Source organism: Rhinopithecus roxellana, chromosome 4 (genome assembly GCF_007565055.1).
Source record: "Rhinopithecus roxellana isolate Shanxi Qingling chromosome 4, ASM756505v1, whole genome shotgun sequence".
Classification (NCBI taxonomy): Eukaryota; Metazoa; Chordata; class Mammalia; order Primates; family Cercopithecidae; genus Rhinopithecus; species Rhinopithecus roxellana.
The window spans coordinates 106,462,852-106,482,989 of NC_044552.1; the positions used below are offsets into that span (position 1 = coordinate 106,462,852).

General features: G+C 42.9%; 1 protein-coding gene across 4 annotated transcripts in view; it reads left to right on the top strand.

Moving 5' to 3' along the window:
- Positions 1 to 1,972: 1,972 nt before the first annotated feature.
- Positions 1,973 to 20,138, top strand: part of GINM1 (glycoprotein integral membrane 1) — a 35,931-nt gene continuing 17,765 nt past the window's right edge. For all 4 annotated transcript variants that reach the window (XM_030928676.1, XM_010381035.2, XM_030928674.1 and 1 more), the window contains exons 1-7: positions 1,973 to 2,263; positions 8,982 to 9,041; positions 9,205 to 9,301; positions 15,533 to 15,684; positions 16,537 to 16,693; positions 17,952 to 18,082; positions 19,783 to 19,946. In XM_030928676.1, the coding sequence (XP_030784536.1) occupies positions 2,144 to 2,263; positions 8,982 to 9,041; positions 9,205 to 9,301; positions 15,533 to 15,684; positions 16,537 to 16,693; positions 17,952 to 18,082; positions 19,783 to 19,946 (881 nt within the window). In that variant the 5' untranslated portion in view covers positions 1,973 to 2,143. The remainder of the gene's footprint in view (positions 2,264 to 8,981; positions 9,042 to 9,204; positions 9,302 to 15,532; positions 15,685 to 16,536; positions 16,694 to 17,951; positions 18,083 to 19,782; positions 19,947 to 20,138) is intronic.

Sequence of the window (20,138 nt, forward strand, 5' to 3'; positions counted from 1 at the left end):
ACAGGCGCCAGCCACCTCGCCCGGCTAGCTTTTTTTTGTATTTTTTAGTAGAGACGGGGTTTCACCGTGTTAGCCAGGATGGTCTCGAACTCCTGACCTCGTGATCCGCCCGTCTCGGCCTCCCAAAGTGCTGGGATTACAGGCTTGAGCCACCGCGCCCGGCCTTATGATGGGGTTTTTTAACATGAAATTCCATAGCGCTCATGTTTGCATGTAGCAAAACAACGGCCTAAAGAGAACCATTTCATACAAAACAGTAAAATTGTTGATTATTAAATAATACTGTCAACCACTTAGACATTATTTGTCCAACAAACCCCCACTGAGGGCCTACTCTAGCAAGCTGTTTACTTTAAGGTTTGGCCACCCCCTTCCTGGAGCTCACATCTATCTGACCAGACAGACAAGCAAAAGAACAGTGGACAGTTAGACCATGGGAAAGGCTCTGTGAGAAAATAGCCTCAAATTTCCCTATTATCTTTTCATATATACGTACTTTGTAACCTTATATTACTAATTCAAATTATACACATCCACATGTCATGTTTTCTGACTTCCAGATTCTTTTTTTTTTTTTTTTTTTTGAGACGGAGTCTTACTCCATCGCGCAAGCTAGAGTGCAATGGCGCGATCTTGGGTCACTGCAACCTCCGCCTCCCGGATTCAAGCGATTCTCCTGCCTCAGCCTCCCTAGCAGCTGGAATTACAGGTGCGTGCCATTATGCCTGGCTAACTTTTGTATTTTTAGTAAAGATGGGGTTTCACCAAGTTGGCCAGGCTGTTCTCGAACTCCTGACCTCAAGTGATCCACCCGCCTCGCCCTTCCAAAGTGTTGGGATTACAGGCATGAGCCACTACGCCCGGCTTCTAGATTCCTTTTTTTTTTTTTTTTTAAATAGACTCAGGCGATCTTCCTGCCTGTGTTTGCTGCATAGCTCGGACTACAGGCACAAACCACCACGTCCATCTCCAAATTCATTTGTAATTCCAGCAGTAGGAAAAAAGCGAAAAGGCCAAGCTTGCAGATGGAACCCAGAAGTGGGTGGGGCTTCGCTGTGAAATCTCTTGTAGCTTAGCAATGGCGTGGGGAATCTCAGAGTAAGCCCGGAGTTAGTTGAAAGGAGTCCTCAGCCAAAACTTTTATAACTTATTCTGGTGGGGGGAGGGGAAGCAGGCAAGTGGCAGGAGGGTGTTAAAAGGAGTAAAGGGGGCTCAAAGAAGCAGATTCTTGTTTCCCTTTTCATGTAAAAAGTTTTATTTCAAAGGAAGACTAAATATTTCTCTTATTCTGCCTGAATGGCCAAGTTTCCAAGTTTTTCTCAATCAACGTGCAATCCTGTTAATCTAAAATGCTTGAATTTCTTGCCACTCTCTGCTTTACAGGGTTCCGTAACTTTTTTTTTTTTTAATCTGAAAGGTGGAAGAAAAGTCTAACACTTTCACTTTAGAGTTAAGATACTGACCAAAAAGGCGCTGAGCGCCCAGGTGTGCTGGCTTCCAGCTGAGCGCTGTCCCCGCGCCGCCTCCAGGGGTCGGCGGAATGCTTAACGATAAACGTGGCGCATCCTCAACCTTGGCCCCACAATGAATCACCCAAGAAAATTTAAAAACCACCAGGGCCCGAGCCGCAGCCCAGGCTGGAAAGTGCGGTGTTTAGGGAGACCCCAGTACTTTTTAAAGCTGCCCGGGAGAGTCCCACGTGCAGCCAAGGGTGGGAAATTACCCACTTAATAAAAATTTCCCCTCTAAATGCGATGTTTCATTTTTAATGTATAACAGTTTTCTGAAATATTTCCATTGTTTTCATGGTATAGGTGCATGTACATGTGCACACCAAGACACATGCATGTGTGTATATACTAATTTTAAAAATAATGGCTACGAGAACATTTACATCGCTCAAGTTGCTAATAAGGGGCCGTACCTTCCAAGACTTCACTCCGCCCCTCGACGCCGCGCGGCGCTGCGCGTGCGCAAACGCCTTTCCCCGGCGAGCCGGATCTCGGAGTGTCCCCGTGCCTTCCGCGGCCTCCCTGGAAGGGGACAGCCCGCCCCGCCCCGCCCGCCGAAGCTCCGCCCCGCCCGCGGGCCGGCTCCGCCCTCACCTCCCGGCCACCGCTGCCCTCTGCCCCGGTTGTCCAAGATGGAGGGCGCTCCACCGGGGCCGCTCGCCCTCCGGCTGCTGCTGTTCGTGGCGCTACCCGCCGCCGGGTGGCTGACGACGGGCGCCCCCGAGCCGCCACCGCTGTCCGGAGCCCCACAGGTAGGGCAGGGCGGACCCGGCTGGCCGCTTTACGACTCCGACCCTCCGGGAGGCCCGGGCAGTCCACAATGACGCTTCCCACATCCCACCGGTGGGCAGGGGCGGGGGTCCGGGCTCTCGAAGGAGGTGTGGGGAGAAGCACCCCAGGAAATGGGGGCGGCGTGGGAGGCCGAGGTAAGAGGGAAGGGACCTACTGGGGCTGCGTCGCTGTGAGTGAGCCTCGAGCCACCCCACACCGACTCTCCGGCGGCCCAAGCCGGCGCGCGACCTGACGGGGCTTTGCCGTCGAAGCGCTCGGTTGCCGGTGATCGCAGGCCTTCGTAATGGCGCCTTCCCGGGGTAGAGCCGGCGCTTGGGCAGGGAATGTTTGTGTGCTCGGAAAGTGTAGAAGTTGCCCTCTTCGTGCGTTTCCAGGCCACCTGTGCCTGCTCGGCCTGCGATCGCGAGGGCCCGCCGTCCCGAGGCTGCGGGGCTCCGCTGGGCTGAAGTGGGCAGAGGCAGAGACCCGGCCCTCGCGCGATGTAGTGTTTTTGTCGGATGTTGGAGAAGAAGTTCTCACGGCGGGGCGCGATCGGCGGCGTCCGCATCCGCTGGGAACTCGGCCCGTCCTCTGGGGGCGGGGCCCAGCAGTCAGGGTTGGCGAGTCCTACAGGTGCTTCTGATGCCGGCTGAGGTGGGAGAATCGCATCCTAACATTAAAACGTGGCTGATGCTCACCATTTCTGCCGTAGAGTCGTGCCTACCTAGGCCAGTATCAGCCTTTTTTCAGTAGAATGGTAGGGAAAAGTTTGAATATTTTAAAGTGCAAGTTTTCTGAGAATGACAAGAAACTATGTTGGTACACCTTATCTTACTCGTCAAGACTTGAATACGAACACTCTAAATACAAAGGTGAAGGGCACGGTAAATGTCACTTTGACCAACAAGGTGAAACCCCGTCTCTACTAAAAATAGAAAAATTAGCCGGGCGTGGTGGCAGGTGCCTGTAGTCCCAGCTACTCGGGAGGCTGAGACGGGAAAATTGCTTGAACCCAGGAGGCAGAGGTTGCAGTGAGCCAAGATCGTGCCACTGCACTCCAGCCTGGGTGACGGAGCGAGACTCCGTCTCAAACAAAAAGCAAGTTTTAACGTTTTAGGATAATGACATTACCCTATGTGGGTACAAAAATGACGAGCATGTCTCAGTTCTGCAGGGCATTCCAAGAAGCCAGACATTGCCTGCCGTAAGAACTACGTATATCTGAAATTATATGTGGATCACAGTTGCATCTGGTTAAACAATAGGAATGTGATGGACAGGCACCAAGGGACCAAATAAAAGTGAAATAGTTCTAAAAAGTTCTGGAAATATGGACATTACTTTCCTATTTTTCAAGTTTTAAAGATTCATAATTGACACCTATGTGTCAAGCGATGTTTAGGTCTATATAATCTGTGAAAAATACATTTTGACTGCAGGCTTAAAATACACTGCATTGTCAGCTGGCTCTTAGTGATTTTATTATTTCAGTTCTCCCTTCTTGGACCTTCATTTCACTTTTGGAAAGTCCAGATCTAAACTCGGAAATTCACATATTAAGCTTGGTGCAGTGGCTTATGCCTGTAATCCCAGCTACTGGGGAAGCCAAAGCCAGAGGATCGCTTGAGACCAAGAGTTGGGTGTTGGCTGATAAGCCTGGTTAACATAGTAAGAGCCTGTCTCAACAATAAACAGTTTCACAGATTAAATGAATGCTGAACAACTAAAAAGAGAATTCCATTACCTGGACTGTGTTTGTGGGAAACTGAAGTCCCTTGATCTAAGTCTTCTCAACGTCTTATTGTGAAACATTTCCAAATAGGAAAGAATTTCACAGTGGTCCCATATATTGTATAAGTGCTGTCCAGTAGAACTTTCTGCCTTGATGGTTATGTCTTTTCTCACCTTGTGAGTAGCCACTAGACTACTGTGGCCACTGAGCATTTGAAATGTGGCCAGTGCCAGTGAGGAACTGTTTTTAAATTTTTATTTAATTTTAATCAATTTAAATGTAAATAGTCACAAGTGATTAGTGTGTACCATATTGAACAGTGCAGAACCAGACTACCCTTGACATTACTAGCTTTATCACATCTGTCCATCCTCATATCCAGCCTGATATGAATTAAACTGGTTGAAGTCAGGAAAATTCTGCCTTCTTCCAATGACTCAGATTTATTGGATTATAAGCATTTTTCGGTTTTTATGTATGCAGTTGTCAGAAGTTGAGGTTATACAAGATTGCACGTAAGATTGACAAATGAAAGTTTGTTTTTTGTTTTTTTTGAAACAGAATCTCACTCTGCCTCGCCCAGGCTGGAGTGCAGTGGCGGAATCTCGGCTCACTGCAGCCTCTGCCTCCCAGGTTCAAGTGATTCTCGTATCTCAGCCTCCTGAGTAGTTGGTACCACCGGCATGTGCCACCACACCCGGCTAATTTTTGTATTTTTATTTTCATTTTTTATTCTTGAGACAGAGTCTCAGTCTGTCTCCCAGGCTGGAGTGCAATGGCATGATCTGGGCCCACTGCAAGCTCTGCCTCCTGGGTTCAGGTTCACGTGATTCTCCTGCCTCAGCCTCCCGAGTAGCTGGGATTACAGGCTCCCGCCACTATGCCCAGCTAATTTTTTTATATTTTTAGTAGAGACGGGGTTTCACCATGTTGGCCAGGTTGGTCTCGAACTCCTGACCTCAAGTGATCTGCCCGCCTCGGCCTTCCAAAGTGCTGGGATTACAGGTGTGAGCCACTGTGCCCAGTCACTTTTTTTTTTTTGAGATGAAGTCTTGCTCTGTCCCCAAGGCTGCAGTGCAGTGGCATGATATCGGCTCACTGCAGCCTCTGCCTCCTGGGCTCCAGTGATTCTTCTGCCTCAGCCTCCCAGATAGCTGGGATTACAGGCATGTGCCACTATGCCTGGCTAATATTTGTATTTTTAGTAGAGATGGGGTTTCACCATGTTTGCTAGGCTGGTCTCAAACTCCTGACCTCAGGTGATCCACCTGCCTCAGCTTCCCAAAGTGCTAGGATTACAGGCATGAGCCACCATGCCTGACCGAAAAATAAAAGTCTTTATAGTAAATTCTTCTAATATTAAAATAACTTGGTCACCAAAGAGAGGCATTCAGAGGACACTTACTTTCTTGTATGCATAACCATATATTTCACTCAGACGTATTTTAAACCACCTGTCTATTACCTTTATTCTTAGGAACCCACTTGTGTCCCCAGTGGGCATCCTATGAGTAAAGGAATTAGAAGAATTGAAGATGGTTAGGGAGAAACTTTTCAGTGTCCCCAAGTATTGGGGGAACCAGCCCCTGATATTTCAACGTAGGTTCTTTTCTGTTTTCCCTAAGTGTCGGCTGGTCTGAGGAATAAAGGGAAAGAGTACAAAAGAGAGAAATTTTAAAGCTGGGTGTCTGGGGGAGACATCACATGTCGGCAGGTTCCATAATGCCCCCTAAGCCGCAAACCCAGCAAGTTTTTATTACGGATTTCAAAAGGGAGGGAGTGTATGAATAGGGTGTGGGTCACAGAGACCACATGCTTCACAAGGCAATAAAATATCACAAGGCAAATGGGGGCAGAGCGAGATCACAGGACCTGCACGAAATTAAAATTGCTATTGAAGTTTCATGTCCCACTGGGCACTCACTGTCACTGATAACATCTTATCAGGAGACAGGATTTGAGAGCAGACAACCAGTCTGACTAAAATTTACTAGGCAGATATTTCCTCATCCTAATAGGCCTGGGAGCGCTATGGGAGACCCGGGCTTATTTTGTACCTTATCTACAAACATATAAGACAGACATTCCCAGAGCGGTCATATTAGATACCTTCCCCTAGGACTGCATTCTCTTTCTCGGGGCTGTTCCTTGCTGAGAAAAAGAATTAAACAATGTTTTTCCTATTCGCTTTTGTAAGAAGAGAAATATGACTCTGTTCTACCTGGCTTCCAGGCAGTCAGACCTAATGGTTATCTCCCTTGTTCCCTGAACATTGCTGTTATCCTGTTCTTTTTTCAAGGTGCCCAGATTTCATATTGTTTAAACACACATGCTTTATGAACAATTTGTGCAGTTAACGCAATCATCACAGGGTCCTGAGGTGACATACATCCTCGGTTTACGAAGATGACAGGATTAAGAGATTAAAGACGGGCATAGGAAATCACAGGAGTATTGATTGGGGAAGTGATAAATGTCCATGAAATTTTCACAATTTATGTTCAGAGATCGTAGTAAAGACAGGCGTAAGAAATTATAGAAGTATTAATTTGGGGAACTAATAAATGTCCATGAAATCTTCACAGTTTATGTTCTTCTGTCATGGCTTCAGCAGGTCCCTCCGTTCAGGGTCCCTGACTTCCTGCAATACCCAAGCACTTTCTAAGTATATGCAACCCTGGCTCACAAGCCTGAACTTCCAGTTCAATCAGAAGTTCTCAAGAACAATAAATATGACCTGGCTCTGAACCTCTGGTCAGGAGGCAGTAAAATGATTCAGAAATACCAGAAAAGAATTTCATTGAACTTGGTTCTCTGGAAAATATAGTGTGCTTGTGTCTGTTAATTGTCTCTTTCAAACTCTGTAATTTTACTAGGTAGGTGAGATATATATATATATAAAGTTCAGTAAGTTGCTAACAATATAGTGTATGTTCACTGCTAAACAGCAGAAGCTATAAAATGGTTTCCTAGAACAACATTGGAGGCTTACTTCTGGGCTGTTAGAAGAATTGTAGTTTATAATTAATACATTCTCTAGTTTGCAGAGGAGATCCATATGACTTGAATTTGGACATAAAACAATATAGCTGTCAATCTGATGGCTCATTGAATGTTGATTTGTTTTAGATGCACTATTGATTCTAACCCTCTAGATCAAGGGGGTCCAGGAGAAAGCCGGCTAATTCTGAGGAACTGCTAGTTGGAAAGCTTCCTAGGCTTCTAGTTGGGAAGTGAACCAAAGTCACCCTAAATGTATGATATGGGTCTTGTGTGGTATGAATCCTGTTCCACAGGTTATTCCTGGAATCAGCTCAACCTCATGAAATTTCACCAGTCTTATTCTCTCATTTGTTGGAAATTATATATAAAGTATTGAGGATACTCAGGGCCAGCAGATGTACTTGTATATTCTTTTTGATGTTTATGAACAATTTTCTAAGTTAATACAACCTCAAAGAAAAATTATTTGAGAGGAGTATTGTTTTTATTCTAGAATAACAATGTCTGTTTGTGAATAAAGTTAGGAAAAAATTTGATTTACGAATGACAGATTGTAGTTCCTGTGGTCAGTGGTAAATACTTCTTAAAATAGTGCTTGCTTCTCTATATAAAGCATGTCATCTTCAATATTTGGGTATACTGCTTTTGATCATACCTTGAGAGGCAGTAAAATTGGAGCACTACAGATACTTGTATAAGAAGCACACTCAAGAAAGGGTCAGTGCAACTTTGGTCAGGTGTGGTGGCTGACGCCTGTCATCCCAGCACTTAGGGAGGCCGAGGTGGGTGAATCACGAGGTCAGGAGTTCGCGACCAGCCTGACCAACATGGTAAAACCCCATCTCTGCTAAAAATAAAAAAATTAGCCAGGCATGGTGATGCACACCTGTAATCCCAGATACTCAGAAGGCTGAGGCAGGAGAATCGCTTGAACCCAGGAGGCGGAGATTGCAGTGAGCTGAGATCACTACTGCACTCTAGCCTGGGCAACAGAGCAAGACTCCATCTCAAAAAAAAAAAAAAAAAAAAAAAGTCAGTGCAATTTTGTTTATAAAAGCAAAAAAGTCGGAAACAACTCAGATGTCCATGGGTAGTAGAGTAAGTAAATTGGTAGTCAGAAATGGACTACTGTGATTATAGCTATGTGCATCAACAGTATCAGCTAAAGTTAGGAAGAATACATATACTGTTATCCCACTTACTTAAAACTCAGAAACAGATAAAGCTAAGCAACATATTGTTTAGAGAGAGACACACAGGTAGTAAAACTATAAAGAAAAGCAAGAAATGATTCAAATGGAATTGGGTGTAGGATTCCTTCTGTGGGGATAGAGGGCAATTATGCAGAGCCTGCCAAGGCAGGGGTAATATTTTATATTTTATCCTAGGTGGTACTTACAGGAGTGCTTATCTTTTAAACTCTACATTTGCATATTATATATTCATGTGATACTTTTCACAAGTAAATAGAAAAAATATATATTATAAAAAATTAGACCTGGCGTGGTGACTCACGTGTGTAATCCCAGCACTTTGGGAGGCCGAGGTGGGCAGATCACGAGATCAGGAGTTCAAGACCATCCTGGCCAACATGGTGAAACCCCATCTTTACTAAAAATATAAAAATTAGCTGAGTGTGGTGGTGCATGCCTGTAATCCCAGCTACTCGGGAGGCTGAGGCGAAGATTGCAGTGAGCTGAGATCGTGATACTGCACTCCAACCTGGCGACAAAGTGAGACTCTCTTAAAAAAAAAAAAAAAAAAAAAAAAAAATTATAAAAAATTGGAATTGTAAATAAGGGTGGAAAAATGGCTATAAAATGGAAAAGATGGTCTTTTAAACTCTCTTAATGCTGTTATAAGTGATTGTACAATAGATATAATTGGAGGGAAAAGAGAAAGCCATGTTATTCTCAATCTGTGAGATGTAGACCTATCCAATTTACACAATACTTGTTTTACAGGACGGCATCAGAATTAATGTAACTACACTGAAAGATGATGGGGACATATCTAAACAGCAGGTTTGTCTCCTTTTCTGGTTTTAATATATAATTTAGCTAAGTGCTATGCAGCTTATTTGATTTTTTTAACCTGCATATCTAATTTAGTTAATCTTTTTTGACATGAAGAGTTTGCTATTATTTATAAATATTGGAATTAATGTATATGCTGCTTTATTTTAAGGTTGTTCTTAACATAACCTATGAGAGTGGACAGGTGTATGTAAATGACTTACCTATAAATAGTGGTGTAACCCGAATAAGCTGTCAGACTTTGATAGGTGAGTACTACTAAATTATTTCCATAATTGCTCTGCTTTTTGTTTGTTTGTTTTTGTCATTGTTATTGTTTGTTTTTTGAGACAGTCTTGCTCTGTCATCCAGGCTGGAGTGTATTGGTGCGATCTCAGCTCACTGCAACCCCCACCTCCTAGGTTCAAATGATTCTCATACCTCAGCCTCCAGAGTAGCTGGGACTGCAGGCATGTGCCACCATACTCAGCTAATTTTTGTAATTTTACTAGAGACAGGGTTTTGCCTTGTTGGCCAGGCTGGTCTTGAACTCCTACCCTCAAACCATCTACCCTCCTCTGCCTCTCAAAGTGCTGGGATTACAGATGTGAGCCACTGTGCCTGGCCTGTTCTGTTTTTAATAATACTAAATTAGCAAAACAATTTTTGGATGTTATATATTTCCATTTTAAAGTAAAAATAGGCTGGGCACGGTGGCTCATGCCTGTAATCCCAACAATTTGGGAGGCCGAGGTGGGCAGATCATGAGAGGTCAGGAGTTTGAGACTAAACTGGTCAACATGGTGAAACCCCGTCTCTACTAAAAATGTGGTGTGTGCGCTTGTTATCCCAGCTACTCGGGAGGCTGAAGCAGGAAGGAAAATCACTTGAATCCAGGAGGTGGAGGCTTCAGTGAGCTGAGATCACACCACTGCACTCCAGCCTGAGTGACAGAGCGAGCCTCTGTCACAAAAAAAATAAAAATAAAGTAAAAATATACGTCATTGAAGCAAGAGGATCACTTGATCCCAGGAGTTTGAGGCTGCAGTGAGCTATCATCATGCCACTGCACTCCAGCATGGGTGACCGAGCAAGACCCCATCTCTAAAACACATACACACATACACACACACACACTATCAGAATGTACAATAACACTAATGTGTTTAAAACTCTATTCTTATTTTATATTGGCTGCTTCTGGCATATTCACTATTTTCCATAAGATCAGCATTGATGGAACTGCATTTCTGGTAAGTTGATATTGATGTAAGAATGTGCATAGAGGTGGGGCATGGTGGCTCTAGCACTTTGGGAGGCTGAGGCGGATGAACTGCCTGAGCCCAGAGTTGGAGACCAGCCCGGGCAACATGGTAAAACCTTGTCTCTGCAAAAAATGCAAAAATTAGCTGGGTGTGGTGGTGTGTGCCTGTAGTCCCAGCTACTCCTGAGAGGTGGGAGGATCGCCACTGCACTCCAGCCTGGGCAACAGAGTGAGACCCTGGCTCAAAAAAAAAAAAAAGTGCATAAGGGTAGTAAATCAGATAGCAAAAGCCAAGAAAATGAATTATCTGATTATCTAGTTTTCAGTTTACCCTTATGTCAGTAGAACATTTTCTTTTTAACCTATAAAAATTTTGAGTTGTTTAAAGGTGAGCAGATACGTTGCATTGGAATATGCCATATTATTTGGATGAAATAGCAAATACAAAGAATATACATAGGATTTTTTTTTTTTTTTTGAGATGGAGTTTTTGCTCTTGTTGCCCAGGCTGGCGTGCAGTGGCACGATCTTGGCTCCCTGCAACCTCCTCCTCCCGGGTTCAAGTGATTCTCCTGCCTCAGCCTCCTGAGTAGCTGGGATTATAGGTGCCCACCACCATGTCTGGCTAATTTTTGTATTTTTAGTAGAGATGGGGTTTTGCCATGTTGGTCAAGGCTGTCTTGAACTCCTGACCTCAGGTGATCCGCCCGCCTCAGCCTCCCAAAGTGCTGGGTGACCGCGCCCGGCCCATTTGTTGTTTCTGTCAGTCTTTTAGTTGGGATTTTAACTTATTTACATTAATAAAATTACTGATACATTTGGATCTAAATCCTCCTTCTTAACTGTTTCCTCTTTGTGCCAACTGTTCTGTGTTTCTTTTTCTTCCCCCTTTGCCTTCATCTAGGTTAATTATTTTTGGTATCATAGCTCCCTTCTGTCTTGGTTTTACATAATTTTACTGTTCTTTTAGTGGTTACCCTTGCTACCAATAAATTAGTACTTTTGGCTGGGCATGGTTGCTCATTGCTGTATTCCCAGCCCTTTGAGAGGCCAGAGCTGGAGGATCACTTCCGCCTGGGAGTTCGAGACCAGCCTGGGCAACATAGGGAAACCTATGAACCCGGTGTGGTGGTGCAGGCTTGTTTTCCCAGCTACTTAGGAGGTTGAGGCGAAAGGATCCCTTGAGCTCAGGAAATAGAGGCTGTAGTGAGCTGTGATTGTACCACTGTCGTCCATCCTGGGTGGCAAAGTGAGAGCCTGTCTCAAAAAATGAATTTAAAAAATGAAAATAAATAAATTTATATTTTTATCACTTCCCAAACAATGCAAGAACCTTAGAACACTTAAATCCCATTTATTCCTTTTTGCCTTTGGGTTATTATATATTTTAACTCTTTGTGTTCTTAAACCCCATGTGACATAATTGTTATTGTTTTATGCAGTCCAGTATTCATGTTAATCATGGTTACCTTTTTCATTGCTCTTTATTCCTATCTGTGCTCCCCTCTATATCATTTGGTTGGAATTTCAAGTTCTAAAATTATTTCTTCTATCCCTGTTTCTCTGTACATTCTGCAACTCCTCCCTTCCCCTCACACACATGCATTGTGCCCTCGTCATTTTCCTTCAGCCTAAAGAATTCCCTTTAGTATTTCTTTCAGTACAGGTTTGTTAGCAGTGAATGGTCTGAGGTTTCATTTGTCTGAAAATATCTCTTTGCCTTCATTTTAGAAGGCTATTTTTGCTGGCTGTGGAAGCATAGCTTAGCATTTTTGTTTTAACACTTAAAACACTTTATTTTCTCCCCTGCTGAGTGAGACTGCCAGACACTTTGTCAAGCTTTTTTGCCTCCTAGTCATTGCTTTCTACTCAGCTTTTCAACCTCTCCACCTGTTCTGCTTGGGAGTTGGCAAATGCCTTCGGGGGAAGAAGTCACATAGGATATTGTGCTCACCTCAGGGAGCTCTTTTCTTGGCCCTTCAAGTGCTGGCCGTCTTTAGCTTCTGATGCCTCTAGACAGATACAGGTTTTGTGTGTATATGTGGGTGTGTATTTTTTACATCTTCTAGCGGTTCTTTGCAAGTGGTTCATTGCAAGAGGGTTGGTGTACTACAAGCTGATCTATGGTAGCTAAGAAAGTAAGTGCTAGTACTATTGAAATAATAATTATTTTGTTGTTGCATTCACTGGAAACAGGACGTGGAATGCAGCCTCTCTGCTCTCTTATGGCCATATTTTAGTCATCCCAGTCATTGCACTGAGTTTGTTTCTATGATAACTGAAGTAAATGCTCATCTTACCCAGTGACAACAGGAATCTTCAAAACATTAGATGCAGCAGCAACAACAAATCTTCTTTAATTCTTTAAAGAAACTTTTTCTTTAGTTGGTGTATTTGTTATTTATTGCTGCATAACAGTTTAACTCAGAAATCAGTGGCCTAAGACAATATTTATTATTTCATAGTTTCTGTAGGTCGAGAATCTGAGCTTGGCTTAGCAGGGTCCTATGGTTCTCAAAAGGCTGCCATCACGTCAGGGCTCATCTGGGAAAAATCTGCTTCCCAGCTCCTTCATGTGGTTGTTCGCAGGAGTCAGTTCCTTCTGAACTCTTGAACAGAGGCCTCAGTTCCTCACCAGATGTTGGTCGAAGGCCTTCCTCAGTTCGTTGTCACATGAAACTCCCCATAGAGCATCTCACAACGTGGCAAATTAGCTTCATCATTGAGAGGACAAGAGAGACTGCCAATAAGAAAAAGAGTTCTAGCAAGACAGAAGTCACAGTCTTTAATAATCTAATTGTGGCAGTAACATTCCATCACTTGTGCTACACTCTGTTTGTTAGAAACAAGTCACTAGGCTGTGTGTAATGGCTCGTGCCTGTAATCCCAGCTATTCGGGAGGCTAAGGCTGTAGGATCACTTGAGGCCAGGAGTTCAAGACCAGCCTAGGCAAGATAGCAAGGTTGTCTCTTTCAAAAGACCAAAAAAAAAAAAAGAAAAGAAAAAAAAAAGACTGTTTCATTCATGCATAGATAGAGAGGTAACTAACTGACTAGTCACTAGGTCCAGCCCACTTGAGGAAGGAATTGCAGAAATGTCTGACTCCTTAGAGGCAAGGGTCATTGAGAGGCATTTTTGAAAGCTGCCTACCACAGTAAGGAAGTCAGAATATGAAGGGCTTTGTTGTTTTTTATTTAATTTTACTCTGTATTAGAGGTACTGTATGAGACTCTTCTCACATTGCTATAAAGAAATACCTGAGACTGGGTAATTTATAAAGAAAAGAGGTTTAATTGGCTCATGGTTCTACAGGCTGTACAGGAAGCATGGCCCCAGAATCTGCTCAGCTTCTAAGGAGGCCTCAGGAAGCTTTTACTCATGGTGGAAGGCAAAGGGGGAGCCAGTGTCTCACGTGGCAGAGCAAGAGCAAGAGAGAGCGAGAGTGGCAGCGGGGTGCTGTAACACCAAGCCATGAGGGATCTGCCCCCATGGCCCAAACACCTCCCGCCAGGCCCCACCTCCAACATTGGGAATTACATCTCGACATGAGATTTGCGGGAAACATCCAAACTATATCAGGCACCAAATTTGCAGGCTGAAGAATTGCCACTTGGGTGTATTTATATGACTGCATTTTCTCACCCATCGAGTCTCCTGTACCCTGGTCTTTGGGCTTACGGACATGGTGACACAGCATCTGCTGTTTTACGAGGCAGACCCATGGGTGTAATGGTCAGCTGAAACGTGGGGATGGACCATGAGAGAGGGGGTACCTTTGGCAGTGGTGCCTTTCAAAGGACATGAAGGATTAGGCAGGCACACTAGAGAGAGGAGCAGCGAGGGGCCACATGAGGAGCCTGAGGAGGACCAGTTAGAGGACTGAGAACCTCACAGAAGTGCCACTAAAGGTGCATGAGCAGAAGGCTGTGGACTGAAAACCACGTCACAGTGAGATGAGCCTGGCACTGTTGTCTGAATGGTTTGGAGGGGGGACTAAAGCAGGGGAGAACAGGTAGGTACATCTTATAATAGTAAGTAGTTAATGAACTAGATATTGAGATATTCCAGACAAAGGAAGTAGCCCTATAGAAGCACAGAATCAGATTAAACAGCTGGGTGTGCATTCAGATTGTACATCTGGATTCCTGTTTGGCAAATAATCTTCAGATTATTTGAGAGATAGAAACAAAATGCTCCATCTGTGGCAGGTGCATTGGTGTATGTTGCTTTATCTTTTTCGATAGCACTTCTACCTTAATAGAGTAACCATTGGCTGTATAAACCAGTTGCAGGTACTACACCCCATTTCTACTGGAGCAGGAATAGGGGTTTCCTAGCTAGAGAAGAACATGGACAATAGCTAGTCCTACCCCATTATCCATTACCAGAGAAAAATGACAGACCTCCCCGACTCTCTTTCCCCATACCTGCTTTCTCTAATAGTAATGAGTCACTTATAGGGGAAAGGATTGAGAAAAGAACTTAATGTTCTTACTGCTTGGGCATCTTTTCTCACAGGATTTTGTGGATACATGAATGGATGAATGTATGTGCTTATTGTGTTAAAACATGGGATTGACTGTATCTTCTGGCTGGCTTTATAGTTATGCCTTGTTGGTTCCTCATTGCCAACCTGTGTAAAAGAATAGGAAAGATGGGCCGGGCACGGTGGTTCACTCCTATAATCCCAGCACTTTGGGAGGCCAAGGTGGGTGAATCACTTGAGGTCAGGAGTTAGCAAGACCAGTCTGGCCAATATGGTGAAACTCCATCTGCTAAAAATACAAAACATCAGCTGGGCATGGTGGTGCAAGCCTGTAATACCAGCTACTCGGGAGGCTGAGGCAGGAGAATCCCTTGAACCCAGGAGGCAAAGGTTGCAGTAAGCCGAGATGGCACCACTGCACTCCAGCCTGGGCGACAGGGCAAGACTGCATCTCAAAAAAAAAAAAAAAAAAAAGAATAGGAAAGATGTTGCTAGTGTGGTATTTCATACAAAGTCTAAAGATCAACATATTTTGCCCTTTCAAATGAGTGTAAGCAGTCATAAAGATTTGTCAGATTGTCTTTGTTTTTAATAAATCTAAAACGGCATTGAGATCAGGGATGAAGAAAGCCAAAGAAATTGGTTTACAACTGTGTTGTTCCATGTAAATGTCATCTAAATAATCAAACTCAGTAACAAATTTGGTGGTAATTTTTGTTCAAAGCTGTCACTACTTTTTTTTTTTTATAGTGAAGAATGAAAATCTTGAAAATTTGGAGGAGAAAGAATATTTTGGAATTGTCAGTGTAAGGATTTTAGTTCATGAGTGGCCTATGACATCTGGTTCCAGTTTGCAGCTAATTGTCATTCAAGAAGAGGTAGTAGAGATTGATGGAAAACAAGTAAGATAGTATGTTTATTAATTGGGAATTAAATTATAAAGATTTAGATTTGTGCTAGGTATTATGCATGTGTTCAGTTATTTTGTTTCTGACTTGATAAGGAAGGTGCCTAATGTTGCCTATATCCAATTATTTACAATTTTTGTATATTTATTTTAGCATTTGAAATGTATTATTAAAATTTCCCATATTCACACATGTTTATATCACTTTAAAATGTATGGACATTATTAAATAGAAAGTAAGCAAAGAGATTCAATTTGGCTCATAGTTCTGCTATCATTTCCTCTATGGTAAATGAAGTCTCTGTGTGTAAATGAAATAGAATCTAGATTTAAGCTTATAATAGTAAGTGTTAAAGCAGACAGGAATATTATTAAAGTTGCAAGTTAAGTGCCCCAAAGTGGGAGTATGGGGAAATAAAGAGTAATTGTCGGCTGGGCACAGTGGCTCATGCCTGTAATCCCAGCACTTTGGGAGGCCAAGGCAGGTGAATCACCTGAGGTCGGGAGTTCGAGACCAGCCTGACCAACATGGAGAAACCCCGTCTCTACTAAAAATACAAAGTTAGCCAGGCGTGGTGGTGCATGCCTGTAATCCTAGCTACTCGGGAGGCTGAGGCAGGCGAATCGCTTGAACCCAGAAGGCGAAGGTTGCGGTGAGCTGAGATCGCACCATTGCACTCCAGCCTGGGCACAGCAAGCGCGAAACTCCATCTCAAAAAAAAAAGAATAATTATCTGAATAGGACACATGTTTTAGTTATATAAATCTGGGAGGAAAATTTGCTTTTAAATTTTTATGGGGCTGTGCCACTATTTAAAATAAAGAATAATTATATTTTCTTTCACAGGTTCAACAAAAGGATGTCACTGAAATTGATATTTTAGTTAAGAACCGGGGAATACTCAGACATTCAAACTATACCCTCCCTTTGGAAGAAAGCATGCTCTACTCTATTTCTCGAGACAGTGACATTTTATTTACCCTTCCTAACCTCTCCAAAAAAGGTAACTTAAAAGACCATTATTTAAAGTATTAAGGAGATTATTTATTTAGTTGGTAGCTTTATATATACTCTTGAACTTTGTTATTTTTTACACTATTTGCAAAAGTTGCTATTGATCTTTAATTAATAGTTAATATGTTTGGAAATGAGCTTCTTTTTTTTTTTTTTTTTTTTTTTTTTTTTTTTTGAGACGGAGTCTCGCTCTGTCGCCCAGGCTGGAGTGCAGTGGCCCGATCTCAGCTCACTGCAAGCTCCGCCTCCTGAGTTCACGCCATTCTCCTGCCTCAGCCTCCCGAGTAAGCTGGGACTACAGGCGCCCGCCACCTCGCCCGGCTAGTTTTTTGTATTTTTTAGTAGAGACGGGATTTCACCATGTTAGCCAGGATGGTCTCGATCTCCTGACCTCGTGATCCACCCGTCTCGGCCTCCCAAAGTGCTGGGATTACAGGCTTGAGCCACCGCGCCCGGCCAGAAATGAGCTTCTTTAAAAAATGCTTTATAACGTGTTGCTTCATATGTCCGTTTAAGGATTTTAGGACTCTATTTTGAGCCTTAGTAGAATGTGATCAGTGCTGTTTGCATAGTGACATTTTTCAGTAATTATTCACTCTTACTCTGGGTACTGATCACAAAATATGTAATAAGACTATAGTAAAAGTTCGTTCAGATGAAGAACTATTCCTTTTTTCACAGAAACATAGAACTTCTAAAATTTTGGCTTTCTATGTGACAGAATCATAACTGCTTTAGCTCCTTTTATGTGTCTTTGTTTATAGCTCTCTTCTGGCATTTAAATCAGTGAACATTCGGATATGTTAATTTTTTTTTTTCTTTTTTTTTTTTTGAGACGGAGTCTCGCGCTGTCGCCCAGGCTGGAGTGCAGTGGCCGGATCTCGGCTCACTGCAAGCTCCGCCTCCCGGGTTCACACCATTCTCCTGCCTCAGTCTCCCGAGTAGCTGGGACTACAGGCGCCCGCCACCTCGCCCGGCTAGTTTTTTTGTATTTTTTAGTAGAGACGGGATTTCACCGTGTTAGCCAGGATGGTCTTGATCTTCTGACCTCGTGATCCACCCGTCTCGGCCTCCCAAAGTGCTGCGATTACAGGCTTGAGCCACCGCGCCCGGCCTGGATATGTTAATTTTTTCTCCCATGGTAAAATATGTGTTCTTACTATCCTAAATGCTATTAGTTTAGTAATCTCAGGTCTAGTAGGACAAGACAACAGCATTTTGGTAATGTTGCTCTTTCTCCTGGGTAGAAAGTGTCAGTTCACTGCAGACCACCAGCCAGTATCTTATCAGGAACGTAGAGACCACTGTAGATGAAGATGTTTTACCTGGCAAGTTACCTGAAACTCCTCTCAGAGCAGAGCCTCCATCTTCATATAAGGTAAATCAAGTATTTGATGTTGTATGTATTTGGTGTTATCATAAGCATTCATGGTTATGATGAAGATCGATCTAGCATTTAAAATGGAGTGGAAATTATGAAAATGGAACCATGGAACATTGGTGATAAAGGACTCATCTTGGTCTTAATGTGATATTTTTAGGTATTCCTATTTTCCTCTTCAAGCTTTGTTTAATAATATTGTAGTCAGATCATGATTATCAAGGTGCTGGATTTCATGTGGTTGGAATTATCAATTCCACAGTTCTTTCTCATATCCAGATTTCTGTGTTTATTCTGCACCTGCTACCTTGCATACACACATGTGCATTGTGCCCTCAGGATCTTGCCCAGTGATTCAGCTCAGGTGGTTGAGAATGTACTTCCTGGAGTCAGCCTGCCCAGGCTTGAAACCTGGTTCTGCCGCTGACTAGTTGTGTGAGTTGAACAAAAAATTTTTTTTTCTTTGAGATGGAGTCTCGCTCTGTCACTTAGGCTAGAGTGCAGTGGTGTGATCTCAGCTTAATCTTCCACCTCCCGGGTTCAAGTGATTCTCCTGCCTCAGCCTCCCAAGTAGCTGGGATTACAGGCGCGTGCCACCATGCCTGGCTAATTTTTGTATTTTTAGTAGAGACAGAGTTTCACCATGTTGGCCAGGCTGGTCTCAAACTCCTGACCTCAAGTGATCCACCCACCTTGGCCTCCCAAAGTGCTGCGATTATAGGCGTGAGCCGCCGTGCCGTCCTTGAACAAATGCTTAATCTCTCTAACCTCAGTTTCTTTATCTGTACAGTGGGGCACCCACTTAATCTGAATAGTAGTGTAAAGTAGTATCTCATGAAGTTGTTATAAGGATTAAATAAGTTGGGTACTACATATAAATATGCATTGGCACCTACTAATTTCTCGAATGTTACCTGTGACATTTATACTGCTTACTAGGAATATATTGATGGGTTCAGAGAGCATCCTGATATCTCTCTGTGTATTAAGTAGGCCCCTACCCAAAATTCATTTTAAATGAGCAGGGTCTATGGTTGGTCTTAAAGGAGTAGTAGTTCTCACTGAAGGTCAGGATTGCATATTTGGGGTCACTTTAGCAGTGTGGACTGTAGCACCTTTACCCTGTCTACCTAACCTCCCTTGGCAGGTCAGCCCCAGAGCAGACTGTCTTCATAGGCCATGCCATGAGTGCCCACCTTAGGTTCTTCTCTCACTCTTAAAGTATAGAAACATGTTTTGTACACAGTGAACTTCCCGTCTGTTCTAAAAGCTATTAATATGTTTGTCTTTCTCTTCCTTCTCTTGTGCTCTGGGTACTGGAAACAGATAGTGACTCTGCTCCATTTCGTTTATAATGGACTAGCCTAACGAATCTCTTGTCAATTAGCAATTATTTTCATTTGATTTGTAGTTAGAAAATAATATAAATAATTTTGCAGGCTATTAACATTTCTGTGCTTGTATTGTTAGAACATAATTTTTAAAATTGTAAGTAACTTTATTGAGGTACATTCTAAAATAAAATGTACCATTTAAAATATACAATTAGTTTTGACAAATGTAGTCACCCATGTAACTACCAGCACAATCAAAATATAGAATATTTTCATCATCCCAAAGCTAAAACATTAAAAAATTTAAAGTTTATTCTTAGAGATCGATGCAACTTGCATATCTAATCAAAACTCCTTTTTCAGGTAATGTGTCAGTGGATGGAAAAGTTTAGAAAAGATCTGTGTAGGTTCTGGAGCAGTGTTTTCCCAGTATTCTTTCAGTTTTTGAACATCATCGTGGTTGGAATTACAGGAGCAGCTGTGCTAATAACCATCTTAAAGGTGCTTTTCCCAGTTTCTGAATACAAGTAAGTATTTCTTATTTTTGAAATGTTAGTATTTTTAATGATTAAAAAGTGAGACATGTTTGCTATGTTTTAAAGTAGAAAATATAAAAATTAGAGAGGGTAAGACAAATGGGAGGGAAAATAACACCTACTGTTTTTCTAGCCCATCTTCCAACATTAGCAAAATTGAAACACATTTATTGAATAGCTATT